Source organism: Durio zibethinus, chromosome 13 (genome assembly GCF_047325235.1).
Source record: "Durio zibethinus cultivar Kanyao isolate XHJ-2024 chromosome 13, ASM4732523v1, whole genome shotgun sequence".
Lineage (NCBI taxonomy): Eukaryota > Viridiplantae > Streptophyta > Magnoliopsida > Malvales > Malvaceae > Durio > Durio zibethinus.
Window position 1 is genome coordinate 22,520,428 of NC_143174.1, and position 12,247 is coordinate 22,532,674.

Here is a 12,247-nt window from a genome sequence, read left to right on the forward strand (position 1 = left end):
CCAATGTGAAAAGGTGAAAAATAAACTTAATAAGTTTCTTTCTAAACTATGAAGTCCGAACTGTTTGGTAATGCAAGTTTTCAACAACTACCGCTTCACATGAACAATGACTAAGGTTGTTTCTTATCTTAGACTTATAAATTCTAATGCTACTTGCATTTCAAAATTTAGAGGGAATGAATTTAATATTTAATTTAGTTGATTTATATAATTATTTTAAAAAAATTTAATAAGCTAAAATTTAAATTTTAATATTTATAATTTTTTAAAAATTTTAGATTATTATTTTGATATAAAATTTATAATTTATATATTTATATTTATTTTGAATTAAAATATTTAAAATATAAAAATTATCATGTTATAATTTATATAGACATATTAAATATCAAATTTGTATTTTATTTTTTATTAAATATATATAAATTTTATTAAAATTTTAAATTATATTATTTTTATCATTTTTATATTACATAATGTTTAAAATTATGGATTTTACTTTTATATAAAAAATATGTAAAAAAATTTATAAAAAGTAGACAGCTAAAAGGGAAGAGAGAGAAAAAGGAAAGACGCGCGGGCAAAATGAAGAAAAGTAAGCGGGAAGTCGAGTTATCTTCCTCTTGGCTGTTATGTTATTATGGAAAAGACTGGCTTCTGCTCTCTCCTGTCTCTGTCTCTGTCTCTGTCTCTGTCTTTGCCCACAATAAAAACACTCGGCACTAGTTTTCTTCTCTATTAAAAAATATACTTAAAGAAAGCCCTAAAACCAAAAATAAAAAATCCTTTCTCTTTCTCCATAAAATCTAAATCTAAAACGCTTACTAAAAACCAAGACCGACTGTTACCCATTCAAGAAACCAGAGAGCAAAAAAGAAAGAAAAAATGATTGAGAAGGGAAAAGGGATTTTAAACCCTAATTTGAAGCTCTCTCTTCCTCCTCCGGCAGAGATCTCCTTCGCCAAGTTTCTGTAATGATAATTAATTATTACGGCCACTCGTTCTAATTTTCCACTTTTTTTTCTTGATTTTTTTGATGAATTTTCATGGCAGAACCGAAAGTGGTACATTCAAAGACGGTGATCTCCTCGTCAACAAAGATGGAGTTCGAATTGTCTCTCAATATGAACCTGGAGCTGTAAGGGTTTTTTTTTTTTTAATTTTTTTCTTTCAATGAATTTGCATCTTTTTTTAAAATGTTTTTCATTGTTCAGATTCTTTCACTTTCTATGTATCTTTAGGTTGCTTTTTACTACAAAGATATTGCCAATTGATGAAATCTGTTTCTTTTATTAAGTTTGATTTTTAAAAATTTCATGTTGCAAAGATCTTAATTATTTTTCCCTTTGTTTTTTGTTTTTTTTTTTAGCCTCCGCCTATTAAGCCGTCAGAAACTGACACGGATAATCAGTTGAATTTAGAAGATATCGATGCGATTAAAGTAATTGGCAAGGGTAATGGTGGAATTGTGCAATTGGTCCAACACAAATGGACTGGCCAGTTTTTTGCATTGAAGGTATATATCCAAGTGCCAAGTTTAACACTTTCTGTATTTTCATGTTTTTTGTTTTTTTGTTTTTTTTGTTAAGCAAGAATTATTGCCATTTCATCAACATTTCATGGTTTTATACATATTAGTTCTAGGGTAATGAAATTACAATTTTTGAATGTTGGAACCTTGTCTTGTTGGGAGCAGATAACAGAAGTTAGTTCCTTGAACCTTTGATTTTTCTATTTCGAGTTAAATTCGATGATGCTCTAGGTTACAAAAATATAATTTCAGTGGTTAGTCTGTCATATAATTAAAGTGCCAGAATTCTGTGGGTGAAGTTATTTATTTACCAATGTCAAGTCAAGTCAAGTCAAGGCCTTGATTCTTGGAAACTTATTGATAGGTTTGATCATGGTAAATGATGACAAAAAAATCTCTCCTACATCATGCTTGACAGATGTATCATGATCTGTTCCTGTTTTAGAAATGCAGCTGTTGTTGGCTACATTATGAATTAATAATGCATGCTCAGCCTTTCTTGATTTGATAGAAGCCATCTGTCTAAAACAGATATTTTTGTTCCTTTTTAAATATTGGAGCTAGCGAAATAAACATTTTAGCAATAATGCTTTTTTTTAGTCTTGCATCTCTGTGTTGTTCTCACAATATCTTATTTCTGACATGTCTTCTTTTATCAGATTATTCAAATGACTATTGAGGAGTCAGCTCGCAAGCAGATTGCAAAGGAATTGAAAATAAATCAATCCTCTCAGTGTCCATATGTTGTTGTGTGTTATCAGTCTTTCTATAACAATGGTGCCATTTCAATCATCTTGGAGTATATGGATGGTGGATCCCTAGCAGATTTTCTGAAAAAGGTTAAATCGATTCTCGAGCCCTATCTTGCTGCAATATGTAAGCAGGTTGGTACATTTGAACTTTGAATTAATTAGAGTATGTACCAGATGTTCTGGTATGCATTTTGAAATTCTTCTCATTATGTAGGTGCTGAAGGGTTTGATGTATCTTCATCATGAAAAACATATTATCCACCGAGACTTAAAGCCATCTAACTTGTTAATAAATCATAGAGGAGAAGTCAAGATCACTGACTTTGGTGTGAGTGCAATAATGACAAGCACCTCAGGTCTAGCAAGCACTTTTGTTGGCACATACAACTATATGTCTGTAAGTAATTTACTGTACCAAAATAATGTTGTTTTGGTGGCTAAGGTGTACTTTATTCTTATTTGTTCAAAACTTATTGGTTTTTTAATGTCTATTTACTTCTTTTGTAGCCTGAGAGAATTATTGGTGGCGATTATGGCAATAAAAGTGATATTTGGAGCTTGGGGCTAGTGTTGCTTGAGTGTGCAACTGGTAAATTCCCATATTCCCCACCAGAGCAGCCAGAAGGGTGGACTAATTTTTATGAGCTCATGGAACAAATTGTTGAACAACCACCACCTTGTGCACCTTCTGAGCAATTTTCTCCTGAGTTTTGCTCATTTATTTCTGCATGGTAAAGATTTTTTTTTTTTTTTTTGAATGAGTTACTTGATATACTTGCCTAAAAAGATATTCTAGAATATTTTTGCACTATAATGAGTTATTCATTTTTTTGCTAAGTAAGAGTTTTCTTCAAATTGGTATTCTGTCAAAAATAGATAATTTGTTTTTTTTTTTTTTAAATTCTGGAGAGATAGCCTCTGCAATTGGTATTCTTTTTTTTTTTTTGTCACTTGGATTTTATAGAATTGTTTGATAGTACGAGCTTACCAATCCTGGCCTTGGGTTCTTTTATCCATGGCAGTGTAAAGAAAGACCCAAAAGAAAGAAAGTCAGCACATGAACTGCTGGTATGTAAATATCTGCATTCCTCTGTGGCACTTTATTTTTGAGCAATATAGAAAGTCAATTAAATATCTGTTAATGGTGCTTCACATATGATTTTCAATGTGAGTGCAGGCACAGCCTTTCTTGTACATGTATGATGACTTGGATGTGGACCTCTCATCTTACTTTAACAATGCAGGATCACCACTTGCAACACTTTAGAACTTATGTGGTATGTCTATCCTTGGATTTGGTGTCATAATTTTCTCTTATGGGGTTGCCGTGTATTACTTCAGGACTCTGCCTTTGGAATTAAAGTTCACATGCTTTAATGCCGGACTGGTCACAGGATTGCTGCTTATCTGTTGAAAAACTTGTTTTCGCTAAATTGATCTCGTCTTTGCTTCAGATCTAAAGCATAATGTAACTCTTAGTCATTTTCTTTTCTAGGTTTCTGTTTATTTAGAATCTAAGAAATACTTTTATTGCTTTTGGAAGCCTTGGATATCTTAGAAAAATAAGTAAAAGAAAGAAAAACAAAACAAGAAAGACTCTAATATAAGCAAAGTTGTTATTGGCTTTGGGTACTAATAATGAAATTTGTGATGAATTCTAACAACTATTACCTAAGTGTATACCCTGGGCTAAATAGAATACGGCATCATTCATTCTTTCCTCCGGATTTGCCAATCTTTTCTTGCATAATACTAGGTACATATTCCATTCTACTTGAGAGGTCTAGTGTTTCTAACTTCTAAGCACCCGTACAGATGGTGTCCCTATCTACCTTGTCATGATGGTGGACTTGATATTTGTTAGCATTTTGCCTTTAAAAGATTGAAAATTTTGATTGTTAATGCATTTATTTTGCTTTATGATGTTGATCATACGGTGTGCTGCTCAGGCAATGTGTTTTGTGAACTGTGGTTGAAGTACTTTATTTTTTCCCTAAAGGATATTTTTGAATTTTTTCCCAAAAAATAATTATTCATTTTGGTAGCTTTTAATCTATGTGCCTAAAAGTGACGGGCAGTTAGGCACTATTCATGCTTGAATTGTAATTAATCTTTATTAGCAGGGGTGTGATTTAAAGCAAAACCAACAGTGTCACCTTTTTTTTGGCAGAGTTCGGACTGAACAAATATCCTGTCAGACAAAAGAATGTCAACAGAACCCAAAGTTGTAGAAGCATGGAACATTTGTAGTTGTCGTTGTGACTGAATTATGGAACTTATTTGAGCGGCTGTTGTGATGGCGAGGCCCAAAGTTAAGCATCAAAGATTATAAAAAAATTTCTTGCCAGAGGACTTGGGAGTGTGAGGTACAGCTTATTGCTGTCATATATCAAGAACAATTTTATAAACTTCCTGAAATTACTAAATTAAATAAGGAAAGTGACAATTTTTACTTGCCTAGTTGAGTTTCGGTTGCATTAATTCTGTTTAAGATTATGGAACCTATCATAGATTCATAGTGCATGCACTTGATTTGGTAAGAGAATAGGTTGACATTAAGTTCTGGCAAGTTTAGGGGTCCTTTAACCATCTGATAACTAATCCGTATTGTTACGGTCAGTTTTTTTGTAGTCTGGTTGATTCTTCAATGAATAATAGTTTGAAAATCTTTCCAACAACTAAACTACCGTGGATGTATTACCATACCTTATAAGACTGTTAGATTTATCTGCATTGTCTGTTCATAAAGAAAAATCCCTTCTTTCAAGAGCTATCTGCTTAAATGCAAAATATGATACCAGTCCACTATTTGATGATGGTATGCTGTGGGAAAGCTTACTCTGACTGAGCTAGCAAGCAGGTAGGGATATGATTGTCGGCTGATTATTTTTCATTTCTTTTTCATGTATAATATAGAACGGGGGTGGTGGGCATGGCAAAGAGGGACTTGTTGAATTTAAGCACTGCCTTTGCAAACAAGCAGCATTTTTTTTTTAAACAACCGGCTGGAAGCACAACGCTGGCTTATTGATAATGCGTATTTGTCAACAATAAGGGAGTTGCCAAATTTTCTTGATAAAACCAAGATTGACGCCATAATTTTCTCCTGCTGACATGAAAAAATGAAAGATCTGATATGAAGAAGAAAACCAAAAACAATTTAGCAGTAACCAGATCAAACTTCGTTGCTGCTGAGTATTGTGGGTAAGCAGTGACGAAGCTGACGAATATGATTGGAAAATGGAGTGTTTTCATTTTTTTTTTGCTTTCCTTGTTTATTGTGCAAGTGACCAATCTAAGTCTAAACTTTGTGGAAAATGACGAATATCTTGTTATTTTCCCTAAAACATTGTGGGGGAAGCAGTGATGAATTTGATTGGAGAGTTGGAAATATTTTTAAAAAAAGTATATACTTTGAAAACAGTGGCCACTCACGTTATCCCCGTGGTGTGTGACTTGATTAATCTAAACTTTACTAAAATGACAGTATTTCATTTATATGGCTTTGGTAAAAAAATATATATGCCGGCAGGCCATTGGTGAACTTCGTTCTTATATCCGATTTTGACAATTTTGAAACCATCAGGCGTCGCATTCTTTGACTCCAACTTGCTGCGTTCTTTTGACAAGCGCGTCAAATAAAAGTAGAGAATTTTCCCGGTAGCTGCACTGCACTCCCTATGTTGCTTTCTGATTCGAGAAAAAGTACCCTGAGCCCAATATTGGACATTGGAACTCGATTGTAGAATTGCAGTTCCATGCATGCGGCCTGTATCCAGAACTTCAAGAAAGTATTCAAAAATTGTGAACTAGAAACCATGGATAATGAAGTAAATGTAATTATTCAAGAAGGTGATCAGGAACTGCAAAATAAATCTGTCGGACTTTGCTGCCCAAGAACCTAAAGTCTGTTAGAGATTTTTACAATAAAATATGAAAAATAATCTCATATTGAAAAAAAAAAAAATAGTTAAGTTTCTTCAAAACAAAAAGATAAATTTGTTCAAAATAAATAGTTTTAACTATTCAAAAACAAATAGTTTTAACTATTCAAAAATAAATAGTTTTAAAATAAAAAGTCATGTTTATAGTAAATGACACATATCTGTTTATAAAATGTTCTTTTGGTTTTTTGAAAATATATAAAAATAATTCTTGAAACTTTTTATTTTTCTTTAAAACTTCAGATTTTTTTTATAAAAGTTTTGATACAGAAAACCTATATAGAAGTTCAATGTTCTTATGATACACTGGTGATTACTTGGTTGATTGATTTTGTCAGTGCAAAATGCAATTAATCATTGGGCTTTATTATGTCCTCAAAGTTTATTTCCTACAACCCTTTTGCACGCCTACTAAGTAAATAATATGATAGAGTAAAATAAAACTTTAAGGAAAGTAGCATTGTTACACGCTTTGGAGCCTTTTCTCAAATTTTAAATTTACCAAAAATGATAATTCCAATTTTTCAGTGTTTGTTCTAATAATCTTAAGGTTTTATTCGATTCAACAATGGCTATTGAAACAACGCTCAAGGAATTGACTTCTCATTTTGTCAAATTGGATCATTTTAACGGTGGTAATTTTCAAAGATGGAGGAAGAAAATAAATTTCCTGCTTTCAACCTTAAAGATTGGATATGTTCTACCTATTCTTAGGCCAAAAAAAAAAAATGAAACAAAAGAATTTATTACTACAACAAAAGAGAGGCAGAAATAAGATAATGCAGACTATATGTGTAAAGACTATATTCTGAACGATCTGTTTGACAGCCTGTTTGATACATACCACAACGAGACTACTGTAAAAAAATTATGGGATAAATTGAAGACTAGGTATATGACTGAGGATGCAACAACTAAGAAGTTTCTCATTAGTCATTTCAATAATTATCATATAATTGATGAACGTTTTGTGATTGAACAATTACATGAAATTGAAAGAATGCTTAATTGGTTTAAACAGAGTATGAATAAAACAATTATTGTGTCATCTGTAATAGACAAACTTTCTCCATCATGGAAAACTTTAAAAGAAATTTGAAACATAAAAAAGAGAAAATCACTCTTATAGCTTTAGCTAATCATCTTCGAATTGAAAAGGAATACAGAAGTAAGAACAAAATTTCAATTTTGGTGATGCCAAAGTTCATGTTTTGGAGGAAAATAGACTACAAAGCCTAATAAAAAGAAGTTCAAGTTCAAGCAGATTGCTAATGAGCCTAAATTCAAGAAGAATAAGAAATGTTCATGTTACCATTGTGGTAAGCTAGGACATTTCAAAAAAGAATGTTGGTTACCAAAGAAGAAAAATGATTCCTTAAAATGGGATACTTATGAAAAATTTGTTGTCATGATTTTTGATATCAACATGCTTGAAAGTGATAAATCTTAGTGGGTTGATTCTAGGACAACAAAACATGTATGCAAGGATAAAATCATGTTCACAACATTCAAGTGAATATGGCAGTGTCCTCTAGATGAAAAATTCTTGTATAGCAACAATCAAAGGTAAAATGATTGTTGACCTTGAATTCATTTTTGAAAAAACTCTAATTTTGAAGGATGTTTATTATGTACCAGAAGTTACAAAGAACTTTGTGTCTAGAATTCTATTGAACAAATTTTATTTTAAATTTATATTTAAGACAGATAAATTTATGCTGTCTAAGGAAAAAAAATTTGTTGGGAAATGGTATATGTATAAGGGAATGTTTAAACTCAATATTATTAATAAAAATAAGAATGTTATTTCTACTTACATCGTTGAATCTTCATATTTATAGCATTATATATTAGGTCATTTAAATTATAGAAAATTGCATGATATAAATAAGCTTATGTTAATTCCTGAATTTAGTCAAGACATTAATAAATGTAATACATGCATATTGATTAAGATTACCATAAATCATTTTTGTAAGGTTAAAAGAAATACAAAGTTACTTGAGTTAATTCAGAATGATGTTAATGATATGCCTAACACTCTTATATTATCTGAAAAGAAATATTTTGTCACATTTATAGAAAATTATACAAGATATTATTATGTTTATCTATTATATTCAAAAAATGAAGTACTTGATAAGTTTAAAATATATAAATCTGAAGTTAAACTTTAGTATGAATCTTTTTTCGAATGCTTGAGGTCGGATAGGAGTGAAGAATATTATAGTCCAAGTTACTTTGAATCCACATGAATAATCCACCAAGTTACTACTCTTTATACACTATAACATAATGGTGTAGCTGAAAGAAAGAACATGGTTTTAATAGAAATGATAAATGCAATATTTTCATATTCTGATATTGGACAAAGATTTTGGAGTGAAGTTTTATTAATAGCTTGTCATATACTAAATAGAATTCCTAAGAAAGAAATAAAAATAACCTTATATGAGCAATGAAATAAAAGAAAACCAAATCTTAATTAGTTAAAGGTTTGGGGATGTAAAGCTCTAATTAAAATTTCAGAACCCAAAAGAAAGAAATTGGGTGAAAGAGAAATAAAATGCATATTTATAAGATATGCACAAAATAGTAAAGCATATAGGTTCATGGTTATTGAACCAAATGATTTAATTTTAATTAACACTATGATTGAATTAAGAGATACAATTTTTGATGAAAATGGATTTAAATCTATTTGGAGACAACTACAAGCAATTCATTCTACAAGTGGAAAAGAAATTCCAAATCCATTGGAATAAATTAAAATTAGTGATGAATCTTGTCAATAAATAAAGACAGGCAAAAAGATTAGAAAGGCAAAAGATTTTAGACCAAATTTCTTTATGTTCTTTGTGGAAGGGACTGGTGAAAGCATAAACAATAAAATTTCTTATTGTTTTAATGTTGAGTCTAATCTTGTTACATATGAAGAGATAATGAAGTCTCAAGATTTTATTTTTTTAGAGAAAAGCAATAAATGATGAAATGGACTTAATAATGAGAAATAACATTTGAATTTTGGTTTACCTTCCATCAGGTTCTAATCTAATAGGCTGTAAATGGATTTTAAAAAAAAAAAAATGAAGGTGGACAGAACCATAGATAAATTCAAAGTAAGGTTGGTAGCCAATGGTTTTGCACAAAATTAAGGGATAGACTATTTTGATACTTATGCTCTAATAGGTAGAATTGCTACAATTAGGCTTTTAATTTCATTTGCTTCAATTTATAATTTGATTATACATCAAACGGATGGAAATATGGCATTTTTAAATAATGAATTAGAAGAGGAAGTATATCTAGAATAACTGGAAGGATTTATCATTCTAGGTCAAGAGCATAAGGTTTCTAAGCTTGTAAAATCTTTGCATGGACTTAAGCAAGCACCAAAACAATAGCATCAAAAGTTTGATGAAATCGTTCTTACTAATGGTTTTAGAATTAATGAGTCAAATAAGTGCATATATAACAATTTTGAAAATGACAAAGGAATTCTAATTGCTTATATGTGGATGATATAATAATATTTGGCATTGATTCAGAACAAGTTAAATAAGCAAAAAAATTTTTATCAATAACTTTTCAACGAAAGATATGGGTGTAGCGGATATTATTCTTGAAATTAGAATAATCCGTAATGATAGTGGTAAAACCTTGTCACAATCGCATTATACTAAAAAAGTACTTAAAAAGTTTGATCTTTTTTGTTGTATTCTAGTCTACACCCACAGATTCTCAATTGAAATTAATATTTAATACTAGTAGAATAATCGATCAATTGCAATATGCAAGAGTAATTTGTTGTTTGATGTATACAATGACTTATACAATGCCAGACATAGTATTTGCTATTGAAAAGTTGAGTAAGTACACATGTAATCCAAGTAACTTGCATTGACAAGCAGTTAAAAGAGTACTTCGATATTTGAAGAAAACAATCAATTATGAATTGTGTTACAGTGAATATCCTTAAGTTATAGAAGGATATTCTTATGCCAGTTGGATTATTAATATGAAAGATCATGTTTCTACAAGTAGGTGGATCTTTGTATTTGGTAGGAGTGCCATTTCTTTAGGGTGTCAAGAAATAAACATGCATAACGGATTCCACAATGGCAATCGAGTTTATTGCATTAGCCTCAGTAGTTAAAGAAACTAAATGGCTAAAAAATTTATTTTATAAAGTACCTTTATGGGCTATACCAATTTTTTGAATTTCTATTTAATATGATAGTGAAGCAACTCTAGCAAGGGCATATAACCAAGTATATAATGGAAAGTCTATACATATTGAATTAAGACATGGTTATGTTCGATAATTAATTTTAGATGGAGTGATCACTATAAATTATGTGAGGTCAAATGAAAACTTGGTAAATCCTTTAACCAAAAATCTTACTAGAAAATTGGTAAAAACGACTTCAATAAGGATAGGGCTTAAGGTTATAAAGTAAAGTCATCCATGATAAAAACTCAAATCAACACTTGGTATAATGTCAAGTCTTGAGTTCAATGAGACAAAGTACATCATCTGTATGTGACTGCTAGCACTATAGTAATATTTAATACCATCCCAGGTAAAGTGTTAGGTCTCTATAATGGTAAAGAAAGGATGAGTAATATACTCTTAATAGATCCATAACATAAATATGTTAAAGCGTTATAGTTACAGAAAAACTTTTGATGGGAGCTACCTACGTGAGTGTGAAGTGTGGCCAGTTCTAGGAGCTTAAGAGCTTGGCTCTAATAGCACTCATGAAAAAAGGATATAGACACATGACCATAAATGTGTCACCGAATACCAAATATTCATTGGGTGTTGAAATCATTGTATAAGACAAGTTCGATTAACCAAATGGAATAGCTGGTTCAAAGCATAGTTTATCATACGATTTTGGTTAACTTTAATTTGTTTTCACTAAATAAAGTTTCAAATCGGAAGATACTTTCATTTATGCAATTAATTTCTAAGGTCATCACAAATCTGGATTATTTTGAAAATAGTGGAAGATTGTTAGAAATTTTTAAAATAAAATTTGAGAAATAATCCTACATTGAAAAAGAAAAATAAAAATGAATAGTTAAGTTTGTTCAAAATAGAAAGATAAGTCTGTTCAAAATAAATAGTTTCAATTATTCAAAATCATATAATTTTTGTCAATTCAAAATAGATAATTATTTTTGTACGAAAGAAACACTTATCTGTTTATAAAAGACTTATTTGGTTTTCTAAAAATACATAGAAATAATTCTTGAAACTTTTTTTTTAAAAAAAAAACTCTAAATTATTTTTTTAATAAAAGTTTTATTGTAAAAAATCTATATAGAAATTCAGTGATCTTATGATATACCGGTGATTGCTTAATGAATTAATTTTGTCAGTACAAAATATAATTAATCATTAAATTTTATTGTATTATCAAAGTTTATTGGTTGTAACCCTTAAATAAAATCTTAAAAAAGATAGCACCGTTTCACTAGAGCCTTTCCTCAAAATTCCATATTTACCAAAAATAATAATTACAATTTTTCAGCGTTTGTTCTAACAAAGTCCACCTGCAAGATTGGGAAGCGAATCGTTAAGAAGATAGATTCTGAGATGGTCCTACTGCATAAGGGTGAACTTCTCTATTAAGACTCCGCGACTGTGGTGAGGTTGCCAGTCCACACATGCGGCTTCTGATGCCTGAGTGGCATATGGAAAACACTGTTAGCGTAGACTGTGCAGTTGAAAGGGTTGGGAAATGCATTGAGAATGAAATCGTTAGAATTATTAGATTATGTGGAATCGGAGGTGTTGGAAAAACCCAACCTCTTGAAGAAAGTTAGCAATGAATTCCACAGGCAGAGCCATGATTTTGATGTTGTCATTTGTGCCCAGGTCCCCATGCAAGGAAATTATATAAAGAAAGTTCAAGGTACTCCTATCTTGTCATAATTGTTAGATTTTTGCCTTTAAAAGATCGAATTCTTTGATTGTTAATGCATTTGATTTACCTTATGATCTTGAATCA

At 30.5% G+C, this 12,247-nt stretch overlaps 1 protein-coding gene across 5 annotated transcripts; it reads left to right on the forward strand.

Moving 5' to 3' along the window:
• Positions 1-611: 611 nt before the first annotated feature.
• LOC111303082 (mitogen-activated protein kinase kinase SIPKK-like) lies at positions 612-4,743 on the forward strand. Of its 5 annotated transcripts, none has more exons than XM_022899103.2 (9): positions 622-971; positions 1,054-1,138; positions 1,370-1,516; positions 2,191-2,415; positions 2,498-2,680; positions 2,791-3,014; positions 3,306-3,351; positions 3,461-3,560; positions 4,407-4,743. In XM_022899103.2, exons 1-8 carry the CDS (start codon positions 886-888, stop codon positions 3,548-3,550), a joined length of 1,086 nt encoding a protein of 361 aa, XP_022754838.1. In that variant the 5' UTR covers positions 622-885; the 3' UTR covers positions 3,551-3,560; positions 4,407-4,743. The 5 variants fall into 5 exon arrangements, with proteins under 5 accessions (XP_022754839.1, XP_022754838.1, XP_022754837.1 ...); XM_022899102.2 differs by lacking the exon at positions 4,407-4,743 and adding an exon at positions 3,625-4,003; XM_022899101.2 differs by having other exon boundaries at positions 624-971; positions 4,454-4,743.
• The last annotated feature ends 7,504 nt before the right edge of the window (positions 4,744-12,247 follow it).